This window comes from Lonchura striata, chromosome 21 (assembly GCF_050655825.1).
Source record: "Lonchura striata isolate lonStrDom1 chromosome 21, ASM5065582v1, whole genome shotgun sequence".
Taxonomy (NCBI): Eukaryota; Metazoa; Chordata; class Aves; order Passeriformes; family Estrildidae; genus Lonchura; species Lonchura striata.
The window spans coordinates 4340134-4365167 of record NC_140723.1 but is presented as its reverse complement, the minus strand read 5'-3'; the positions used below and the strand labels follow the sequence as shown (position 1 = coordinate 4365167).

Genomic DNA, 25034 nt, shown 5'->3' with positions numbered 1-25034 from the left:
CAATGAAATAATAGCTTTCTGTTCAGATGCTTCCTAAGTGAAGAAAGGGCCCTGTCAGGAAAATGAAGTGCTTAATTAAAAGTACACTCAGACATGCAAGCGGCCTTGAATGCTCTGACTTGGAGAGAAATATTTTAAAGGCCTTTTCAAAGCTTTCACAGAACGGTTCCCTTATTAACAAAGCAACGGAAGATAAAGCAGTAAACACGAGTGAGTAAAAGCCCTGGACTTACCTCAGGGTAAGACCATTCTGGTGAATAATCTGTCACCATGAACAAGCGCCCACTCTGCTGCAGCAGCCCCAAAGTGCCTTGTGCCGCAGCTGCCGAGACCACCTCAGCCACGTGCATGTACGCCATGGTGCTGGCTCCGTTCTCCGTGCTGCTGAGCTGCATGTTGGCTTGCTGCGGGCTGCAGCAAGGAATGCACATTTCGGCCTGGTTGTACGTCGCTCTGTTACTGTCTTCAGGCTGAGACAGTCCAGCACTGTCACCTGACACCAGCTGGTGTCCATACAGAGCGTTGCTCCCACCTTCTACTGATATGAAATCGTTAATTAGATCAGAAAACTGGTTGCTGAAGGAGATGTCAAAGTGGTCTAAGTTAAGCTCCATGTTGGAGGAGTTATTTAAGCTAGGATGGGCCACAGGATAGAGTCCTTGTACCATGTTTCCTTGGAGAATAGGGAGGTTGTTTCCATTCCTGATACCCCCGTTGGCCTCAGGCTGCAAGTAGTGTTCTGTGTTGCAGGCTTGAAGATCCCCTGATTTAAGTAGATTTTCATTTCCTTCTGCCTGCTGGGAGGTCTCCATGGGAACTTCAGCTTCTGCAGTCATAGCCTGGAAGTTTGCTTGGAACTGCATGAGCTGGAGAGAAGAGGTGGACTCTATTCTGGTTTCCACTGTGCCATTACAGTTGGACGTGTTTTGGGACGAGGACTCTGTTTTCACATTGGAGATTCCTAACGTGTTCACAAATGAGCTACCTGTGTCATTCAAATTGTTGTGAGTGTTTTGTTCAAGGGGAAGAGGTTTGCTGGCATCCTGCAGAAAGAAGCTGGGGGAAGGGGTCTGATGGACGTGAGGGCTCTGGACGGTCTGATTGAAGCTGGAAGAATAGTCCTTGTTGGAGTCAATGGCACTGAAGTCCATCTGCTCCAGGGTGGTACTTGGGCTCAGACCTCCTCCAGATGGAAGTAAACCTGAACCAGTACTGAGTGTGAGAGTGTTAGATGCAGAAGTGGAGGAAAATGCTTCTTTGGACATCTGTTGTTCGAAAGATGTGTCCTCAGTTTTAATTTCTTTTGTGAGGGTTGTATTGAAGTTGAAGCTACGTTCTGTTGTGGGTGACTGCCTTATGTTGGTATTGATGCTGTCACTTTTCATACCTCCTCCACCATAAGTCTGCCCTTGCTTGGGATTGTTAAGAAAACAGTCTGGGTCAAAATTCATGGTGGTTTCTGGAATTTTCCTATTTCCTTCTAAAGTTGTGGAGAGCACAAGTTCCTCAGAGACAGTGCTGGGTAGCATCGACAAGCTCTCTGAACTGCCAGTTGTTGGAAAAGCAAACTTGTGTCCATCTGAACTCACAGCAAGTACCAGTCCTTGTGCAGCTGCATCTGAGGACAGAAGGTGCTGATTTGGGCCAGATGTGGGTGACATCGTGTACACAGCTTCACTGGTGACTTCTGACATAAATACGGTGGCACTTTGTGACAAACTTCCCATGACTGATGCTACAGCCATGCTGGACACACCAGTGACAGCCGGGCTATCTGCCATATCTGGGTCGCTGTTTAACCCACTGCTGATGGACACAGGAGAATTCTGGGTTGTGTCAGGGACCTCCACCTGGTTGGTGGAAGAAACCTCAGTGCTGTTCTGATGGAGCAACACTGGTTTCGCCACTTTGCCATTCCTCTTCTCTCGGCTGGAGGCCTTGCCGTGACTGTGCTCGTTCTTGCCTTCAGAGACATCGTTATTTTGTACCTCTGAATGAGTGCTGTACCCACCTGTCCTTGGTTCAACCTTTGGTGATATGATGCGGTGTTTGGCACTGTTACACTTGTGATGCACACTGCTTCCTGCCCCTGTGCCAGAAAACAACAGTATTTGCTGTTCAGTAAATATAAAATTAGGACAATGCTAGTTGTGTATCTCGTGGCTGTAGCAAGGGACAGCTATGCTTGTGCATACATGTGTGACAGTGAGTACACACATGAGAGAGCAGGTGATATCTTGAAAATAAAACAAATTTCTCACCACTGCCAGAAGTACAGGTCCTGTCTAATGCACAGATCCACTGGGTGCAGTAACAGCAACCTCACAACAGGCATTTAGGGCCCCCTTCCCTCACCCCATGTAGCACTTGCCCCTTCCTCCCTGCCCCGATCAGGCAGAGGGGAATTGTGACAAGTTTCAGAGTTTTTTAAATGTGCATAATCTCAGTGCAAAGTCTGCAGGGCAAGTGCTGCTGTTATCAGCTGTGGCACAGAGCCCTGTTCCATCTGTCCCATGGGTAAGACTTCAGCCCCTGGAACACTTGCTCTGCTCTCTACGCTGGGAGATGCTGGGAATTTTGACAACCACTCTTGGGGCACAGATGCTGACCAGTAATCTGGAGGTGACAGATGCCACATCATGCCCCTGTCCCTGGCATCACCCTGATGCCTAGACTGTAGCCCACATCTTCCTGTCATCGCTGCCTTACAGTTGCCAGTCAAATTATTGAAGTAACCCATTAGCCATGCAAAACACTCTTGCCCTCCCAAAAAGGCTGGTGATGTGTTTCTCTGACTCTCAGCCATTCCTGTGCTGACAGACACACTGTACTCTGAGAGGAGCACACAGAGCACACAGCACTGGAGCTGCTGAAGAATGTTCAAGCAAGGGCCACCAGAAGAAAATCCTCCATGAATTAAACCAGCCAGCACCTTTACTGGCCTGTAAAGGTATCATCACTTGCATTCCTGAGAGCTTGTAATCAGGCAGGATGAAGTAAACAATTCTGACTGCAAAGGCACCTTAGTCACCAGCTCTGTGCAGGGACTGCTTTTGCTGTTTAAAGAACAGCAGCCCATGAATTTTTGATGTTTCTTTCCTTAATTGATTAATTTTCCCTAGAATGAGGTAAGAACATTAATTACAGAACTGTAAAATGACTGAAGGGGGAAGAAGCTGCTCGCTATAGCTCATGGCTACAATTATAAATGCCATCTTCTGGGCAACATAAAGCATCCATGTAGCCACTGCAATTTGCTGAATCTTTTGTTGCTTGCCCTTGAAGAGGAACTTCTCTATTATGTGTTCAAGATTTAAATGAGGTCACTTAAAGTAGTTCAAGATAGTGCTTTTGAGACTAAATACAATATTAAATCTCTCTATTCTCCTAGGTATAGAAAGAACAGGAACAAGGGAAAGACTTTCATGCTGCTGTATTTGTGGATGACAGTAAGGGATTCGGAATGTGTGTGTCAATGTGCAAGCCAGTTACAAAACAAAGCAATACTGTTGTGTTAAAAAGCACTGAGCAGACTTAGCACAAGACAAAACATCAAAGGGAAGAATAAAAGGATTCATGTTCAGATCTGCAAGCCTGGATCAAATGCTGAGCCTTAAGGGGTGAATTTTAATCCAAACTCAGGTATTTCAGAGGTCATCGTTCTTATTTAAGCCTTGATTTTATAATGCAACTGCTCAAGAAAAGAAGAAAAAAATAACCCTTTGAAGCACTGACAACTTTCCTTTATAAGCTTTGCTAAAGACTAGTTAATGTGTCATATACTTTGTTTGACCAAAGTGCTAGAAAAGAGCAGCTATATAGCAGATGAGTTGGAAAGTGAATCACTTAGCTTTCCATTGTCTGTGGGAAATGCTAACACTAAGGGTGCTGTTTCTTGCTGCTGTAGTGTCATCCAAAACAAGGTCATCTTCTTTAACAAGAAAGAGATCTGTATTTTCATGATACCTAAATAAGACCTGTCTTATCTCAGTGGTACCTTGCAGTTAACCACCTGAGCACTTCTCAAAAAAGTGAGCTGCAGGGCAAGGAATTCAGAGGGTGAAGCTGGAAGCATATTAGATTTTGGGGCTTTGGTAACATAATTTGTGCAGGTAGAAGAGAATGTACCTTTTTGAGCAGCTCATGTATGAACTGCATTTATTAGAAAGCATTGACATTTCCTCCAGAAGTTCCAGCTGCATCTTTTTGTGCTCGAGACCTCTCCTGTCAACTCTTGAGTTCATTGTGTCCCAGTGTTTCATGAGACAGCATTTTTATCACCTTTAGAAACCCTGCTCCCAGCCTGGATGAAGCTGAGTCCCTCTGTGCCCTCCCAAGGTACTCACCCAAGGTACCAGTGCAGAGACAGTTGTGTGTTCGAGGCTGGGGCTTGGTCTGGTGGCTGTCGAGGATCTGCTGCACGAGCTGTTCCACTGAGAACCCTGAACTGCTGTTGCCATTGCTGCATGTCCACTTGATGCCATGAACTGCAAATAGAACAGTAACATTTCCCATCAGAAACTCAAAATCCTGCCAAAACCATTAAAAGCCACTCCAAATTACCAGCAAAAATCTATTCCTGCTGTTTTCTGTCAGAACGGAAAGGAGACCTATAAAAAGCAACAGTAATGGATCCTGGTTTAGTGTTCTTTGTTCCTCAGTATCAACAGGCTTCTAAAGGCAATTCCTGAATTAGGTATATATAGAGGAAAAACTCCTCAGTAGAGTATCTGGCTCTATTTCAGTCTGCTGCTAACAGGACTCTGCACCTGCAACAACTCTCTGTAGTGCCAGCAACCTTCACTGAAAACCCAAAATCAACAAAAGACTTGGTTCCATTGAAGTAAAGCAGTATAATTCCAAAGAGCATTTTGGAATCTTTCTCTGTCTAATATGAAAACAAAATCAGCTTTATAGTAAAATCAGCAGCCAAAAATACACCAGAGTAACAGCAAATGCAAACCTTCTGCCAGGTCCTCATTGCCAGACCCCGGGTGACAGCAGTGAAGGCTGACTCATTTTTTGGGAGTGACTAACAGACACTGCGTGAGCTCCTCCTCAGACTTGGATGACCTTTTAGTAATTTGGGAAAATGGACAGGTGGATGATGTTACAGAACACGTTGCAAACTGAAGCTCTTTCCTTGGGAACTCTCAGGGCTTGTTAGCTATTTAAATAAGAATGCTAGACTGCATACAGATACATGATTTGAATAAAGACTCCCTCTCAGAATATTTTAGTTGCAGAATTTCCTGTAACAGTGATATTTGCAACCTGACTTACAGTGGAAATGGCACTTACAAAATATTTTACCCATAATAACTGACTCAAAGCATCTTCTGTCTCTTTTAATGTCTCTCTAAGCAATTTATATGTGCATATTATTTATTTATCCTTTAAATGCACCACAGCTCATGTGCAGATTTTGTAAAGTGCTGGGAAGTGACAACATCATTTCCAAGGTGTCCTCATGCCTGGCAGCTTCTTTTCAGGAGAGTCTTTGCCATAGTCTATCAAAGCATACTCCTTGCATGTTGTGTTCTAAAATCCTTAAACCAGAATACACAAAATCAAAGCTGAAAGTCCCACGGACATAGGCTTTGTAGTAAATACTCAGATCCCTGCGTGGTGAAGGTCCCTGATGTGAAGGGAGGAAATCCTGGAAACAGCAGGCTGGGCTGATGCTCCTGTACAGCCACAGGCTGGGGCACAGGCCAAAAACAGCATCGTGCAAGGAGATCAGAAGCAAATGAAGGGATGTTTGTGACATCTAATGATTGTGGTCACAGGGGCAGCATATCCTGTGAACAGTCTTCTGTTCTTCTCTCTGATGCTGCTCACTGAGTGTGTCACACGCAGCTGGTGGAACAGAGCTCCTGGATCTGCTCTGTGAAGCAGTTTTATTGCTTTTTTTGTTACCTGTTGCTATACTGCCTCCTCACCCACTAATGTCACTTTGCCTAACAGCATCTCATCTTGGTCTAGTTTTATACTGCAGAATTCACATTGCTATTGGCCATGCTGGATAACCTGCAGAAATACTGTAAATCAGGTTTACAAGTACTCTTCCCCATATCACTATTTAAAGTGCTGCAGATAGTTTTGTAATAAGTCCCTCTATGTTCGTTTGATGACCACATTTATTGTTATTGTACCCAACAGATTTTGCTTTCTAGTATATTCACAGTTTTGGATTTCCTCCTAACACTCAGTCTCTGTTCTTACATCTAAGTTAGACACACTTGCCACTTCACTACCTCTGCTCACATTCATTTTATTATTTAAGATACATTGTTCTGTCACCAGTGATATTATGTCTAATAAGTGATGCCCAAATAGCAACTTTACAAAAAATACATTGTCAATGAGATCAGAATGCAGATTAAGTATTTTGGATGCTTTCAGCAATACAACACAAAGTTACTGAACTGCAATTGTTATTGATGAACTTTGCATTAGGTAATTTCTGGTGACTTCAGAAGTGCTTTGCTAAAGAAGTGAGCTGGTGTCCGTGTTGTTGGGTACAGAAAATCTGTTTTACTGCAGGATGGCAGCTCTGCTCCTTACTGCTGCTAAATCCTGGGATGAGCAGCACATCGTGGGGGCAAATTTGGGAAGTGGATCATGGCTCAGGGTTTGTGTATTCATGATGATGGTTCTTAAGTCTGAATCAAGCTGTGAGGTAGGAGCTAAGGCATAATGGACAGCTTTATAGCTGGGTACTTAGAGAACCATGCCTATTATTTTCAGGTCCTTCCAGCATAGCAAAGTCCCATGGAGGATCAACTGCTGCTGAGGAAAGGTCCTTCTCTAGCCTGCTCCAGCTGATCCTAAAGGGCTCTGGCTCCAGCTTCTGTCCACGTGGTGCCACTTTTTTTTTGGTGCTTATGTTCCCCATATGCTATGAAGGTTATAAAATAAAAAGCCAGTGAAGGGTAACAGATTGCAAAAAAAGAATGTCTGGATGCTTAATGCAAATTATACACTATCTTGGCACATCCAATATGCAGATTTTCTTCCTCCCTCTTTTAAAGAAAGACTCCTGTGTCTGGTGAATTGTTAGTACTGAATACCAAACACTATCAAGATGGCTTTTAACATGTCACACTTGGCTTCCTGACACATAATGAATCAGCAGGAAAGGAGATTTCTATAGGGAAGAAAGTGCATTATGCAAGGAAGGCTAATAAAAAGCATACACACATACTCTTCCTGCTTCTTAGTGGTTCAAGAAGTGAAACCACTGTAGAACTATGTTTGATTAAATATAGCCATAATATATGAACACAAAAGGGAAAAAAAAAAGAAGTCTGAAGCTTAGCAGAAATTCTGGAAAGGATTTTAATCTGGATTCCTGTTCAGACTTCTACTGCATTTCTTGATAATTTAATATGAAAGCTGTGAACTGCTTTGACAGTTCCCTTTTCAGTGAGAGCATGGAGGGGTCTAAAAGCTGCTGCATTACAGCAGCAACACATTCCTGCTGCCACACACCCTCTGCAGCACCAGGCAGCACAGCCAGGCAGAGTTACTGGTGCTGCACTGGTGCTCAAAGGAGAGAAGTGAGGCTGGGGGAAGGTCCACAACTCTGAGTGCTAATGCTACTGCTATCTCTTTTTACGAGCTTGGGCACTCACCTTTCTTCTCTTTCTTCCTTTTTGAAAAAAAGGCAGTAAAAATAACCTTCTGATAGTGCTCAGCAGCTCCTTGTTCATTAACACTGCCAGGACTTTGACCACCATGAGCAAAGGAATGAAAGATGATCTGAATTACCAAAAAAAAGGCTGCTCAGAATCCAAGGGAAACTTGCACACAGATGCATATGACTGTCCAAGTTTTTTACACCACCTTGGCTATTTCTGCCTTCTGCTGCTACTGCTGGTACTCAGTCCTGCACAATTTCCAGGCCTGCAGTCCCCCTGTCTTGCAGATATCTTCCTCCTCCTCATCACCTGAACTCTACCTCACTGTCTCATCATCACTCTAGCTTAACACCATCAACAGTTGTTTCCCTGTTTCTGTCCCTGTGGTTTCTCTACCCTAAGCAAAACTTGTTCCTAAAATACCCTCCCACATTTAAATCTGATCATTTCACCCTCTCTGAATGCTCTTAGACATTTCTCTTTGCCACTTGAAGCATTTTACACTTCCTGGTTTTATTCCAAAGACCTTGCTCTTCCATACCACCCCCCCCCAGAACACAGTTACACATACATGTACACACACAGTACATTATGAAGCCATTTCCTATACCCTGTATGTGGCTCCTCTGCCCCAGTTTGGTAAGTCTTTTGTTACTTGAGCAACAACGAGATCTCCCCCATGAAACTGGTTGGTTGGATAGACTGATGTAGCTAGAATATCTAAAATCATCAAGGCCAGATTTCTGTTTGCCTCTGCCTCCCAATGTATCTTGACTGCCTGCTGCAAGCCCTGGTGTCAGAAGTCCTATCCTCAGCCACTCCTGACACACACAAAGCACTTTAAAAATCCCCAAAGTGCTGCTGGGAGCATGAGTGGGTCCTTTGTGCATCTGCCCATTCCTGCCTGGCTGCCCACATCCTGCTCCACCAAGTGTTGACACTGAGAGGTGTTTCCATGGCGATGGTCAATTGGAAATGGCAGCCTTGTCCCTTCCATTTCCACTGTGCTTCTGCTGTAAAGGCCTTGCTCTGATTTCTCAGTTTGGCTGAAGGATATTTCCATTAGATTTATCCTTTCGTACTCAGACGCCCACACACAGTTTAGCTTTGATTTTCCAGCCTTCCATTTCCACTCCTTGCTGGTTGTGAAGGACAGGTTTACCTGAGCCTCACTGCTGGGGACAGCAGTGACACCCCCTGAATGCTAATGTCCTGCACGGACTCACAGGGGCGTTTTGCTCGGAGCTGTTCTTTCAAGAGATGTCTGCCTCCAAAACAACGGGGTTTGAAAGTAAACCTTCAACCTTTTCCTTGAAGGTTTGCTCAGATGCAGAGGGATGCTCACAGGGCAGACGTGCTGTCCGACGTCCCTTGGAGGGGGCAGCAGGACAAGACGCGGCTCTCCCGAAGCCGCTCGGCGCAGCCCTGGCAGCACATGGCGGAGCAGAGCGGCAGCCGCTTCTCCTGCTCGTGCTGTGTGGTCCTCGCCCTGCTCCGGCTCAAGGGCACCATCACCATCCTCCCCGTCCTCCTCCTCCTCCTCCTCATCCTCCTCCGGCTGCCGCTGCCAAGAGCCGCGGGGACGGCGCTCGGCGGCCGCCAGGTGGCGCCAGCGGATAAGGAACGGGCGGCGGGGCCGGGCCCGGGCCGCGCTCAGCCCCGGGAGCGGGACCGCGTGTCCCGGGCCCGGCCCCACACCAAGCCCAGAAACACCTCCCCATTTATCTACGGTTATTTTAAAAATATTTTTCTCAATTTTTTTTTTTTTTTTTTTTTTAAAGCAAAAATCTTGCTTGGCTTATTTGGGGATAAAAAATTCCTCATGAGCACAGCCCACACACGGAGAGGGCTTTGAGCCTCCAGCCCTTCTCTCCAGGGCTCTTCCCGAGGGTCCCAGACCTCCTTCCCAGGCCAGGAAGATCTGACACCTTTGCAGATGCTCTAGGACTGAGTCTGCCAGTCTGCCAAGTGCTAACAGAGGAGATAAAATACTAAGGAAGAACATGAAACAAAGGCCGGTGTGCCTGTAACCTCCTCAGAGAGGTTTGGCAATTGCTGCATCTGGTTTAATACTCAAGTTTGAGGGGGTCAGAAAACTATTTGGTTTAGGTTTCTTCAAGTTAGTTTCTATTACTGATGATGGTGGGCTCCTACTGGACTGCTGTCAGCACTCAGCGGGATCATTTCACTTTGGTGTCTCCAAACACAGCTGAAAGGCACCAGGTGAAACACAGCTCCTAATTGTTTTCTTTTGGCAAAGTGGGACTGTCTACAGTAGGTGAAATTTGACCACAAGGGAAACTGTTTTCCCCCAGAGTGACCCATTTAGACATGGGATCAAACTTCCTCTGGGGACATAAAGGCCACCACAGATCTCAGAGGAGAGGAAAAGTGTATTCCTGCATGAGCTGCACACCTGCAGTAGTGAAGGGGAAGATGAGAAGCTGAGCAGGTGCTGATGAGCAGGAGGCTGATGCTGGCCACATAGGCAATGTGAACAGGGGTAATCAAAGTCCAAGTGCTGGGTGGATATAAGAACCTATCTAGCACCTTCTATCATGTTTTCTTTCTAATAAAAACTCAGACTATTGCACTAAAACTGGATGTCAGCATTAATAAACTCAATGTTTTTTTTAAAGAATCCACGTTGCTTTCTATGTGGTCAGCTAAGCTAACCTGGCAAGCTTCATTTCGCATTGAGGGGCACTTTGGAGCTCAGACAAACTGCTTGGGGAATTGTGAAATTCATCCCATGTAGCATTTTTGTACAACTGATCTTTGAAGATGAAATATAACCCCAATCCTTAAATAGAGTTACTGAAATTAAATATAAATTCAAGCCAAGGTAAAAAAACTCCCAACAACTCAGTTCTTCAAACTGCATTAATTCCAATTGCTGCTGAGTTTTGTTCTGAGCTGCAGGCGTTTGATGCCTTCTCCAGTGATGACAAGCAGGGATGCAGGTTGAGGTCACCTCCAGGAGGCCTGATGGCTTCACTGACACAGAATTAGGGACTTGGGACAAGGCAAGAGCAGCCCTTGCCCCTGGACTGATGAGCACACATGGAACTTCCAGCTTGCCCAGCTGTGGCTGCGTGCAGGCAGCACAAACAGGAGCCCTCAGTTCCTGTGCAGCAGAGAAATGCAAAAAGCTTTTCCACTGAAAGGAAGACAGCTCTTAATTATAGTGGACCTGGAACAAGGATTGCAACGTAGCACCAGCTGTGAGCTTTTAAGTCATACTTTGCCAGCTGAAGGATGAGAGAGCCAAAAGGGGATGATTTGGAGAAACCCCCAACATGAGCTGGCCCACAATTTGCTGATCATATGGAGTTTATATACAGAATTCTGCTGTGATGGATTCTGCCACTGAATTTGCTTTTACCACCAGATGCCTCTAAGGACATCTGCTAATCTATTCAGAGAAATCTCAAAGCAAGACTGTAATGGGGCACAAGGGAGGAGGGAAATTGAAAGTTATGCCAAATTGAGGCTCATTCTTCACACCAGGCATCCTGAAATGACTTACAGGTGTCTCGGACCACATTCCTGCAGAATTTTCATGGATTATAGCTATTCACTTTACACAAATGTACCCAAAAGTTGCATTCATACCAAAGCAACACACACACACAACAGCCCTTTTGCTTGAGACACCCAGCTGAGATGCTCCCAACAGCTGGATTATCCCAGATCTGGTAACAGCGGAGGTGTCACAGCCTCCCTGGGCTCCCTGACCTTGCTGAGACAAGGGGCCCCCTCTCCAAATCTGCGAGGAGGAAGGAATCATCCCGTGGGAGGTCAGGAATGTGTATGAGGCCTTCCAGGCTCACATGCTTCAGTCTTGAGGTCTGACAAACCAACAGCGATGGTCCAGAGAAGGCAATCAGGAGGTCATGGACATTCCAGTGTGAATGCAGTTGACCAATAGATCAGAACTAAAGCAAAAATCCAAAGCCATGAAAACTGAAGTCAGGCTGATTAATTAATTATTTACAGTCTCAACTCAGCTGGAGGTGTTGAGAAAACCTCAAATCCTTAGAGCATCTGCAGCATTTACCTTTCATGGATGTTCAGATGGGTTCATTTCAGTCTCTTAATTAGTTCCCACACCAGCTATATTAGGACAAGTTAATGCTTTTTCCACAAAGCTCTCAGAGCTCTACGGGCACTCCAAAAAGGTGGGGTTTTAATCCAGACCACCAGTGCAAGCACAGTGACAGAATGAGCAAACACCACCCCTGCAGCCAGCCAAGAAGCTCTCTCTGGGTTCAGTGGTCTCCTGCAGAAGAAGCCAGGGCAGAAGCCACTTCTCAGCACCCAGACTTCAGTACCCTGCTCTGCTCACGAGGCTGACAAGGCTGGCACCAGGAGCTGGTGCCTGTCCCTGGTGCTGCTGAAGACTTGCTGAAGCCTGGGCTGACTTTGGGATGATGCAGCAGGGAAGGAAAAGGGAGCTGAGCAAATTATGGATGCAAGAAATGTAAACAAACTCCCTGATCATCCCAGCCAGGCTCTCTCTGCATTTCAGGAAAAACAGTTTGATGTGTTTGTCCAGCTTGGACTCCAGGACCGACGCTGCTCACCCTGCCAGCCATCTGCCACATTGCTTTTAGTTCTGCAGGCCAAGAGAACATGCTCCCACACCACTGACTGTCTGCTACCCTCCATCCTGACAGAAAAGCTTTCATACCTGACACAAGTCAACAGCTTCAACACCTCAGCCCAGGCTGAGTAGGACTTAAAGTGCACTTGTGGTGAGTCAAGAGCTGGACACTGCCACCAACCTCTGACCTGGAGGAAGCATGTTCCCCAAAGGACTAGCATCAGCTTCTCTTCCTTAATCCTGAATTACAGGATAGCCATTACAGTGGTCTGAAACAGGAACCCACCCACAGCTACAGAGGCCTTGGAGCTCCACACACACCCTGGCTGTAATCATCACTAAGGTGCCTTAAATGAGAAACTCTCACAGGAAACAGCAACTGAGAAAACAAAATAATCAACAAAACCTCACACAGCTTCCAAGTCCAGAGGAATAAAACACAACAAACCCCAACACAGAGCAGGTAAAAGGGTGAGACTGTCACTGCACCATGCACAATGCTTTGATTAAGCCATTGACAAATCTGCTTTAGGGCAGAGAAATTTGGAAACATCAGGCAATCAAACTGTGAAGTCTGTGAAAGAACGTGATTAATGCAAAAATGTGATGAAACTAATGTGCCTGGCTCCAGAATTTCATGGCACACCCTATACTGGAACCAAATCTGATGGCTTCTTGGCTAGCAGTGCCCCTCTGCTCCCCAAACACGGTTATCCGTGTCCTCTTTGTTTTCTAGGTCTGATCAGAATACAAAGCTTTTATTGTAGCTACATTTCTAAGGATGTGTTTCCCAGGATATGTACCCATAAAAAGAGACGTGTACATGCATATATACTCTGAATAATTGCGCAGAATTTCACTCTTCCCTCCTGAGACATAAAAGAGCCAAGTGTTATTAAATTTACGGTGAGTTCGTTGTAGTTTTCACATAATTTTCTTGATGCACTGCAGATTTTTTAACAGGCTGCTGCTTCCTTTCCTGTTTAATGTTAAGGTACTTGTCCAGTCTCAGCTATACCAACATCCTGGATTTCTGTCTAAGTTTATCAGCCCCAGGGGCAAATGTGTCATTTTCTCTATCCTCCTCTGCCCTCCAGCTTTGTGTGGAAAAGGAATGCATGGGCCTGCAGAGTTCAGGATGCAACAAAGGACTGCAAACTCAGATTACCAGCACTGTGGTCAGCACAAGGCTGATCTTTCACGGATGGCAGAGATACATCAGGATGCACTCTGTGGCTGTGACCTCCAATTACAGGAGGCTGGGCATGACACCAGCATCCAGGCAGGGGCAGGGGGCAGGAACAGAAGACCTGGTATTTGTTGACTCCTATTTGGTATTGTGGCTTTTTCAGTTAATTTTCTCTTGGTTATAAGGCCCACTTTGTGTCTAATTTTTCTTTCATTGCAAAAAGCTGTTTGTGTGCACATTGGAATGTGATCTCCAGGGGAAAACTGTGATGCAAAGGAAAATATTATATACCAAGGCAGATGCAGAGAGGTTCAAAGAACTGCCTGTCTGAGGGCAAACTTCCCCACCACTCTGCAAACCTTCTCTAAGCAGCCTTCTTGTTAGGCTGCAAAGTTCAAAACTGAAGGAAATGATGCTCAGTTCAAAACACTCAGTTCCATGGGGCCACCTGTAAGCTACAGCAACCCACTGTGACCTGACAATGACCACCCAAACATGGAGTGCCCTTGGGAGAATCCACCTGCCAGTACCACACAGGCTCTTTGCAGGTGAGCAGGTGCCTACAAACAGCCCTAGGACATGCAAGAACATGGTACAGTTTTCCCCCAGTGTGCAGAGGAGACCTCTGGGGACAGTGTGAGCAGCTCTCACACCATGCACCCCAGAAGTGTTTAATATTGGAAAGAAAGTGTGTGCAGATGCAAACTGAGTTGGATGGACAAATGACTCCTTCACAGGATTGTTGTTGGCTGTGAGAGACACTGGACTCTAAGTATACAGCAAAGAAGCAAAACCAGCTCCAGATACTCACACATGGGTTTGAGCTGCCCGATGAGCTCCTCTTTTGTCCACTTTGCCCATTCCTTCTTGTCGGTGTTTATTGAGCACAGGATGGGGCCGCAGGGCTTCCCGCAGTCCTCGATGGCCGGGACGTTCAGGTAGTGCACCAACACAATGTCTGGGTTCTGCAGGGACAGCAGAGCAAGAGTTATGTTGCTGGGGCCAGCACTCTCTGCATTTAACCTCCTAATTAAAACTGTGACAGCAATCATGATCAGACCCCAGATTGCACTGGATTTCCCTGAGGTCAGAGCTGTTCTTTAAAAGAGGAGTTTGCACACGGCTTCACCCACCCTGAGGGCCCTCTGCAACTTTCCTGCTCCACTGGTATATTCAGCATGGACCTCTTTTCCAACCCTTGCAACACCAAACACCTGGGGTTTTCCTATGAACATCACTGACAATGAATATGCTTTGGTTTAAGGGACCTTTTGTTTGTTTGAGACAATGCTTCCATCAGTTCTGGTCCACATCAGTCTTTTTTCAATATACAGAAAATCACCTGAGAGCATCAGAAGAGCCACACTCTCCACACAGTGACAGAAAACAGGAGGGAAGAGCCGAGGAGGCTCACAAACAGTCTCACAGAGCACCCCAAACATCACCCCAAGCCTGTGATTCCTGCTCTTTTGAAGAAAACTGCAGAGGGCTGGGACTGGAAATGTCCCTTGCAGGTTGGGACTGGAAAAGCTGCAGGAGGACAGAGGTGCTGGCTCCCCACAGGCTGATCCCACAGCTGATCCTGCGGGTGGATCACACAGGCAGATCCCACAGCTGATCCTGGAAGCAGAACCCATAGCTGATCCTGCAGGTGGATCCCACAGCTGATCCCACAGCAGACCCCACACTGACCCCACACTGACCCCTCTCCCCTCTCCCTCCCCAGGCCCCTCTCTGGCTCCTGTGGTCCCGTCCCACCACCACCGGAGCAGGAGCTGAGCTCTGTTCAACCCTGCGGGCCCATCAATCACCTCAACAGCAGCAGCAACCCCGCCAGCTCCCCAACAGTCCCAGGGAGATTGTTCAATAGATAATAACAAGATTGAGGAGATGACTTCTTTCCCTTAAGTCATTTACTCCTAAGTTCGCAAACTTTAATGACTGCTTTGGAATTATTTATAAAAATAAATAGGATAATGGTGTAATTAAAACTCTAATGTTTCATTAATGTTGTTAGAGCCCTGTTCCAAAGGGGAGTGGGAACACAACCCATCATCCACTTGCACAGGTTGTGCTGATGGGAGCACTTGCTTATGAAACCAGGGGAGAGCTGGAGAAGGACAGGGACACCTTCCCCGAGGAGATGTGAGGAGGGAACTTCTGGTGGGCAAAGCACAGCCCTGAAGCCCAGCACGCTGGAGCTGCACTGGAGCAGCCCAGGGCAGGGCAGGGTGGCACCCAGCCCTGCTCGTGTGTGGGGTGACCCTGCCCCTCTCCTGCACCCTGCACACCGGAGCATCCTGCACATCCCCAGGATCAGGGAGGGCTGCTCACGTCCCCCAGCTCCTCCAGGCTGCCTAAGAAGGTGCTGGCAGTGGGGAGGCCACTGGTGTACAGCACCACGGAAAGCAGGGCAGCCCTGCAGAGCATCCCCTCAGTAACCAGATATATTCCTCGGTCTGGAGGACAAGCTCTTTTAGGTTAGGAAAATATGCAAGCAGGAACTTGCATTTTCCCCCTCTATGGATAGAACTGCAAGCAGGGGATTCTCAGTGAAGATTCTGTGAGAAAGCAGTATTAAATTCTTGCAGCCAGTGCTAAAAGAGTTGTATTGCACTGAGGGAAGAGGCAAAGAAACCTTGTAAGGAACAGCTAAGAATTTATTTCAGAGTGGTTTGGGGAAGTGCTAAAGCAAAGAAAACTGTTGGCTCTTCTATTCCCAAGATTCTTCTGTCTTAGGTTGCAAATGCAAGATGTGGCCAGGGGTGTGCATTCTATTGCCATCTTTTAGAACCAGGTGGGGCAGTTATCTTCTGGTAATAGGTCAGCTGTTAAAGCCAGGTGGGGCAGTTTTTATTTATCTCTTCCACAACCAATCCTCCCTCCAGGAGATCTCTTCTGTTCATGGGCCATTAATTATTAATTATCTTGGCCACTGAGTGTCCCTGCATGGCTGAGAAAATTCCATCACCTCCTGGGAGATGCTCTGCCCAGGGAGGAGCCAAGCATTCCTACCTGGATCCAATCTGACCTGGGAATAGCACAACAGCCTCTGCCCCTGCATTCCCAGAGGAGCAGCTTCCTTCCCCCTGCATTCCCAGAGGAGCAGCTTCCTTCCCACTGCATTCCCAGAGGAGCAGCTTCCTTCCCACTGCATTCCCAGAGGAGCAGCTTTCTTCCCCCTGCATTCCCAGGGGAGCAGCTTTCTTCCCCCCTGCATTCCCAGAGGAGCAGCTTTCTTCCCCCTGCATTCCCAGAGGAGCCCAGGCCCATCTCCCCCAGCCCTGGAGCTCCAAGGAAAACTCCCCCCTTGTGCAGGATCCTGCTCCAGCAGAAGCACAGCTGGGACTGCAGGAGGGCTGAGCCACCCTGGGATGGGGCTGAGCCACCTCCCTGACACACAGCAGGTCAAGTCATATTCTGACTCTGTCAGTGTTGATTTGTGTTGTTGAATTTTTATTTTTAATTTTTATTTTTATATTTCCTAATAAAAACCTGTTATTCCTACTCCCATATCTTTGCCTGAGAGCCTCTCAATGTCAAAATTAAAATAATTCAGAAAGAGGAGATTTACATTTTCCATGTCAAGAGAGGCTTCTGCTTTCCTCAACAGACACCTGTCTGTTCAAACCAAGACATCTTCTGAGAAAAACAACTGGACCTTTTGTGTTCAGCTCTGAGGGGTTCAAAACCTTCCTTTTCACAGGCACATCTGCCCAGACAGAGGACACAGAAAACCATCACAGCCTCTCATTCTACAAAGGGGAGGTCTGAAACATCAGAGTTCTTGTGCATAATTCAGAAGAGGTTCAGATAGTAAAAATGATTACCCATACACCCAAATAGTCTCCATCAGCTAATTTAACATCATTAGTGATCTAGATGATGAAGTAATAAAAAGTAATATGCTTCAGAGATTTCATGCAAATACACCTCTTGCTCCCAGGGAAGTTTCAAAGAAGGGAGCAAGGACACAGCACTGGGTGATGTGGCAGCTCTGCAGGTGCTTCAGCCTTCCTCTCAGGTATTTTTCACAGCCTGGCAGTGCTGGTTTGTCACCAAGCAGGTCAGCATTATGGGGCTTCCTGGCTTCAGTGCACCACAAGCAAGTGGACCTCAGCAGTGGACTGGCACTGGAATTTATACTGTTTATATGTAAAAGCACATAAAACAAGCACAAACCAAACAGGTTTTTTCCTTATGCCTACATCTCAAAGCTGACCTCAGAATGACAAACCTCATGAATGCCAATCTACTTGGTGAAATGTTTTGACACACATGAAGAGAATACATATGTTTTGGAAAGCTCATAAGTAGCAGCTAATCACTATTTGTGATGACCTACTAGGAGAGCAAGAGAGATGTGAAAGACTGAAAGAAAAAATACTAATGTAGCTTCCTTGGCTTCTCCTGCCTCCTCAGTGTGGCACAGGAACTGCCTCCACTGCTGCTGGGGGTGAGCAGGAGATGGGGCAACAAGTGCTTCAACACAACAAGTCGTTGGTTTTGATGAAGAAAAATGCAACTGCGACATCCGTCTGCCTCTTGTTTGAAGCTTCATCAGCACTAAGTGGTCAATAAATCAGACTGGCATGGCGTTACACTTCTTCCATGGCTTAACCATTCATCTAATGCCAGTTCTCATGAAATATGAAGGAGAAAAACTATGTGATGGTGAAAGTGTACACATGACGTTTCCCCCCTCGCACAGCCCCCTCAATATCAGGCTAGCCCAGAGGTCCAGGGCTGTGAGGAGAGGAATATCAGGAGATGGCAAAGATTTCCAAAAGAGGCTCTTACCCCAAAATACTTGGTTCAGCTCTCTTTATTCTGTGGTGTCCAAGGGGAGAGCATGAACAGGAAATGTCAGGGGTCTATACAGACTTTGGACAGGGTGGGCTTCCCTGGCTCTCCACCAACCCCGTTGGGGCAGGAAGGAGGGGTCCAGGGTTATCTGATCAGAGTCACAGGGTCCCGGGGAAGGGGGCACAGAGTGCCCATGAGCTCACTGTAACATACACACTATCCAGAAAGTGATAATGGCACATAGTGGTGCTGCAGCAGAGCCTGGCAGCCTCCTCTGCTGCCCACCACACACCATGGAAAATATCTGACTAAACCAGGGATTGTTTGCTCCACCAGCCTGCTCCACGTGGGGGTATTTCACAGGAGCAGAAACACCAAACTGGAACAGTTCTAGCAGGTGAGAGGCCTTGGGCAGCCAGCACAGGGCTGACCAATGCTGGGGTGAAGGAATGGTCAGCTCCTCCAGAGCTCCACAATAGCTCAGCCACAGGGGAAACTTCATTCAGCAACCACCTTTTGCTTCTTCTTCACCTCCCAGAATCAGCCCCCTCCAAGGGGAAGTCTCCCTTTTCAGGGAGAATAATCACAAAAACCTTATGCCTTACCAAAGCATGCTGGTTTGGTTCTCTTCTATTTATTTTTCTTTTAAAAGCAAAAAATCAAAAGCCATTTCTGGCCAGTTTCCAGCTGCTCTTCAGTTGCTCAGCCAAGGCAATCAGCTCAAGGCAAAATCTCACTGGCAGGGTCTCCCAAATCACCAATGACCACAGCTGAAGATAATTTTCTTTGGAAAAATACCTCTGAGCTGAAAGTTTTGCATTTGTACTCCCTGCTGGAAGGATGAAAGGAAGTAAATCATCCTCAAGTGTGAAGAGATCAGTGAATTTAATCTCAGCCAAGGAATTACCCCAAATGCAGCCACTTGCCCTGGCTGGCACTGGACATTTGTGTCAGTTCTGCTGTGTCAAACAGGTGAAACCAGCCTGCTCCAGCTCTAGTGGCTACACCACGAAGCAGAAGGGCAGGAGCAGTGGAGCATGGCAGTGGGATGCACAGGCAGCTCCTGTGCCCCACTCCCTCCCTGTTCACCCCCAAAATTATAACAGGTTTTTTTCTTTTCCAGCAGCTATTCATTCATGAGGTTTACTTTGTATTTCTCACACAATCCAAAAGGCTGAAAAGGAAATCTCAGCTTTCTGGGAAGATAATTCACATCCATTGCTGCAGGGTGACAGGATTAATATCTGACAAATTACCACCTCCAAAAAAAGCTAATATAAAGAGGTCCCATAAAATGATAATATAAAGAGGTTTCTGTGGTTTTGAGGGGCTACCATTACAGGATGCTTTAGTACCCAGAGGTAACTCAGGGACAGGTACTGGGAGTGCCTGTGTATCATCTGTGTGTTATCTAAAAATCAAACCAGTGAATGAAACTATTCCCAGACACATGGATGACAGAATCTTCTACTATTTATAGCAATGTCTTTCTGAATGATTTTCTCTGGAATTTCAAAGGTTTGGAAGCAGAGTCTGAGATACCTGAAGAAAAAGGCACAAATGCATAACACAGACACTGAAGTAATGGAATTTTTTCAGACCAAGTGCTAGCTTTGGGCAGATTATTGGTTTGAATCCCAGCAATTTCTTTATCCTTGAACTAATTTCTAATTGAGGTCATGCTATGGAAGGCAACCTGGTGACTGATGCCTTAGAATATATTAATCTTCCACACTAACTGTGAAAACAACAACAAAAAAAAATCCACTGCCTTTGAGCGCACAACCTACTGCCTTAATTTATCTAGAGCTGGGCATGTTTAATTAGGGAGAACGAGACAATTACCAGAGACACAGCACAGCCCTGGCACCTGAGCTGAAGCACTGGAGCACGGGGAAGAGAGTGGGACCCCAGAGCCAGACACAAAAGCAGTTGTTGTGCTGCAGAGCAGGACTCCTTCTGCTGGAAAATCCCTTTTAGGCAGCACAGCACCTTGAATTAACCCTGTCCCCTTTGGCTCCAGCTGACAAAAGAGCTGCTGGAACTTCTGGCCCTGCAACAGCTTCCTCAGGAAGAGAAGATGCTTGGGGCCAGCCAGGCAGAGAGACACTGGTGCATGTGTGGTTTTAACTGCAGTTAAATCAGCATCCTCGCTCAGGATCTCGTGCCACTTGTCACTGTCCTTGTACAGCAGCTCTGGGTCCCCTCTGGGGTGGTGGCCCTCCCCACCATCCCCACATCCCAGCCACAGCTGGGGTCTCAAGATTTATACCCTATGGATACAATGCTTGTCTCAAAAGGTCAGCCAGCCCACACCTCCAACACAGTAATTTTCCCAGTTTTTCAGCCCAAATTATTTTGGGTTTTTGTTTTAAGTTCAAGAATTTTTGAGACAAAAGACTGGCTACAGGACAATGCAGCTCCACGTACTGCAGTATTGAAAGGCTTGGGAAGCAAAAAATTATTTTGAGATTACAAGATTTCCTGCAATTGTTTTAAAGAGAATCAAGATGTTATCTGGCTGTATACTTTATAATGTGTTCCCCAGTTCCTCTTCAATTCCTTGGTAAGGGCACAGCACACAGAGCAGGCAGCATTTAAATAGTGTGAGCAGAAAAGTGAGAGAATCTTACTATAGAACAAATACCAAACACTCACTAATACATCATCACATGTGGTACATTTGAAGATATTTTATATAGAAAGAGCTGCCTCTAAATACTCCTGAGGATCATGTTTACTTAACGTACACTTTGAAAGACACAAAGAAATAACATGCAGTAATTCCTGGCCTCCAAAGTTCCAAAAGAAATTGATTTCTGTTCTTTATCTTTCATAGCAATACCTCTAGTGCTAGTAAAAGGTGTAACAGGAAGAGGATGCTACAAAACCAGAAACATGCAGCAAAATAAAACAAAAGGCACTTCTTTTTCCTCACACAGGTATTATTCTTCTGGACAATGGAAATTTCTTTTCATCTTTGTCACCTCTCCCAGCTGGAAGCTTTAACTTACACAGGCAGCTGACAGGGACAAGATAATTCTGCCATGAGCTGGGACTGCGTTTGTTTATCTAGGAACATGCAGGGAGCTTTGCTGCTGACAGAGGTCCCAGGGATGGAGATGCAAGCAGGGAAATCTCCTGTCCTGCTTATTGCCCCAGAGACCATGGAAGTGGTTTCATGGGAAGGTCTGAGGTGTTGTCACTGCCCAGAACACAGGGCAGCAGCAGCAGAGCATCCCTGAGCATCTGAGAACCATGGTGGGCTCCAGGCTGCCGCCCACAGAGCAAGGCTCTTCTTCAAACCCATGGTTTTAATTGTCTGTCTGGATTCTAGAAACACCAGCCTGAGACTTTCACAGCTTGGAGCTGTCGGTCAGAGGCAGCTGTCTGACTCAGTTAATGGCCTTCTACAGCTATGCCACTGCTTGTGTAGAAAAACACAACCATCATTAAAGCATGCAGAGAAAACTTAGAGAAAGGCACCTGCCCTACTTCAGCTTACTCAGAGATGCTCCTGCTTAACACCCCCGCCCAGGGAAAGTGTGAAACAGCAGCAAGAGCTGCCTTTAGCCCAGCTGCTGCATGCAGCCCCCACTGCCTCTACAGGGAGACAGATTTGCTGTGGAAATCACCAAGGCATCTCCTCCTCCTCCCTGTCACTTCTCTCTGCAGTTTTACAATTTATTCTGCAAAAGCCTTGAGGATTTTCAAACAATAGCGCTGAGGGCAAAGCAAAGGTTTCTTTGGGTTTGAACTCCTCGGAGATACTCTTCCTGACAAATGAGGCTTATTACAGCACACACATCTCTTGCCATACTGAATATATTCTGCTACTCCAGCTCTCCACCTTTGAAGTCTTACTTTGCACAGTGCCTCTGTGTTTTCCTATGTTAAACCTGTGTACTGCAACCATTTCCAGAACAGTGGAATTCCTTCTGCAAGGAAAGTGGTGCAGAGAAGAACATCAAAGCTATGTGATATGTCAGTGTCCTACACCTGAATTGTGCTTTTCCTTTTCAAAACATCTCAAAAACTTTCCCAACTGATGCAGCCCAATTTATACAGCAGGATTACTGGATTTAACAGCAAAACACAGCTCTTTTTAGAGTAACACAAAGAAAAGGCTTGATTGCCAAAAAAGCACCAGTGAGGAACCTCCCAGCCACCAAAACTGGAGATGTGGAGCAGAGTTCTGCCCTGCAGCTGCATGAATATTTTGAAACCATGTTTGGAATCATGCTGCCCATGCACACACGGGCAAAGTCCCAACAAATCACAGACACAAATGAAAATATTGAGGTACTGCAAATGCTGTAACAGTGCTGCTCTCTTTGCAGGCTGCTGCTCTGTGAAAGATTTGCTACTGCATTTGGACTATTTTTCCCCAGAAGTGTGAGCCAAAGATCCCTCAGCTGACATTTGTGAGGACTCTCAATTTTTTTTCATTCTGAAGTACAAAATCTCTTCTCCCTCTTTCTGTTTTTATTGCAACCTTTACATGGGAATTCTGTCATTGCATTTCAAACGAGCTCAGCTCAGAACACTTCCATCCCCATCACTGGCCAGAAATGCCAGCATTATAAATCATGCCCCAAGTGGCTTCTGCCCTTTCCCAGCTCACCCAAGCCAGAGATACAATAATAGTTGATCTGAAATAAGAAGAAATTTTAATTTCAAAGCTCCACTGACATTCACCAAGTGCTTTCAAAGTTTCTATCAACAGAATGCTTCCAATTCTAGTTGGAATGAAGATGGTGCAAGTTTTTCTCTCAGGCTGATGGCCTAGTTTGCCTCAATAACACTATTATCTGTTAAATATTAATGCATTTCTGTGAATTAAGAGCAGTTCTACGGGCACCTGCAGATGCATCACTTCTTCCTTTTTTAATTGGTATTGTTGTAGGTGGACCAAGTAATAGAAAGCTGACATTTCCAAATACCAAACAAGAAAAGCCCAGGAGAATGTATTGAGAGCTCGTGATAAGCTTTTCCTACAGAGATATTCTGTGCATCAGCACTGCTGCTAAAGCTTCACCAAGCTCCAAGCTACTTTTGTACGTATAAAAATGATTTAAAATAATTTGGAAGGGGATGCCCCTCGCACCCGAGCGCACTCCCCAGAGCAGCACGATGGACTGAGGATGTGTCCAAGTGCTGGCCCATCTGCACAAGGCAGCAGCTCAGCCCTCCCCAGGCTGCCACAGCCCCACACATCCCAGCAGGAAGGGAGCTCCCTGCAGTGCTGCAAGGTGATGGCAGCTCCAGCAGCATCCCAGGGCTGGAGCTGTGCTCACAGGGCTCACCAGCCCCGAGCCCTCTCCCTGCACAGACACAGTGCAGGGCATGGGGCTCCGGGTGCCTGCAAGGGAGGCTCGTGTGAGCCTGATGCCTGCCTCAAGGAACAGCAGATAAATGCTATTTAATGTTCCATGCAGCCTATACAGTACATGGTAAGCCAACAAGTGCTTTTTATTTTTATTCTTTGCTCTTGCTCTGAGGCCTCTATCATTCATAGCTTCTATGAATTTGTTACTTTTGATATCAGTGACTGGTAATACAATTCCCAGAGGAATAACATCAATAACCTTCAAAACACTTTCATAATGTTGCCTTTGATAGCCTTGCAACACGTTTGTTCCTATGGCAAAACCCTTATAACACTGCTATACAGCACACAGGTTATTCACTGAAGGTTTTGTCGTGCCTGGATAACCCTTCCAGACATGAGTAACCCCAGTGCCAGGGAATCCAAAGTTCTCCTCCTTTTGGAGTCCAACTTTACTTTTGCATTGCATATGAGAGCTCACAAAGTGGAGGGTCCAAACAAAAGATGCATAACAGCTAAGCAAGGTGGGGCTGTGCCCAAGGGAAGGGACAGGTACCAGGGACACCCCAAGCTGCCATATCAGTGCCTCCCTCCATTCTCCCTGCAGCTGCTGGCTGTGGCTCACGAGCCATTGTGTCCTGAAAGGGTTCCACAGCAGCCAGCTGGGAACTGAGGCAGCACTTTAAACAGGAGACATCAAATCCTGAAGCAAAAAAAGGAGTATCAGACTTGAATTTCTTCTGAACTGCAAGAGTAAGATTAAGAGGCAACCTTCTTTCTTCTTCACTACCACTCAGCATACAATGGGATTAACAAACAGAGATTAGCATCTCAGCACTCCTGCTGTAGGCTGGGAAACAGCCCAGCTCTCTGGGCCTCCTCCACATACATGTGGAGACTCCCATGTGGATGCTTTGAAATCTTAAAAGGAAATGTGACCCCCACCAGTGCTGCTGTGTGGCTCAGAGGGGCTTCTCTGACCTGCTGATAAGAGTGGAATTATCTCCTTATCAAACCTTTCCAAGGACTCTGACTCCTTCCTGGCCGTGTAGGCATTCAGGTTTCTCTTGGGGAGATCTGACAAATGGATTTTGTTTCTCTGTTTCACTATGTCAGAGCAAGCACAGAAGCACTCTCAGGGTGCACAAACAGCTCTGGTCAGTGCCAGCACAACTCTGAGCTCAAGCCAAGAGAGGGGCACTCACTCCTTCCTGGCTCCTTTTTGCCCCAAATCAGGTCTCTCTTTCACAAACTGAGAGCAAAGAATGGTAAATTGGACAGTGAGCCCATCCTGCCTCAAACTGCCAAGTCAAAGCAAGCGACCTGGCTGCTAAGGGAGATGCTATCAGGGATGAGCAGAAGTTGCTACAGCCCAGCTACAGCAAAGCAAACTGCCCTTCAGCCCAGTCCTTCAGTCTCAAATTCACTGCCCAGGAGCAGCCTGGCGATCTCCCAGCACAC

General features: G+C 46.4%; 1 protein-coding gene across 19 annotated transcripts in view; it reads right to left on the bottom strand.

Annotated features, from left to right (window-relative positions):
* CAMTA1 (calmodulin binding transcription activator 1) overlaps positions 1-25034 on the bottom strand; it is a 225140-nt gene that overhangs the window by 41339 nt on the left and 158767 nt on the right. For all 19 annotated transcript variants that reach the window (XM_085558864.1, XM_085558869.1, XM_085558865.1 and 16 more), the window contains 3 exons: positions 14250-14403; positions 4347-4487; positions 234-2089 (listed from right to left, as the gene is read on the bottom strand). In XM_085558864.1, coding sequence (XP_085414990.1) covers positions 234-2089; positions 4347-4487; positions 14250-14403 — 2151 coding nt within the window. The remainder of the gene's footprint in view (positions 1-233; positions 2090-4346; positions 4488-14249; positions 14404-25034) is intronic.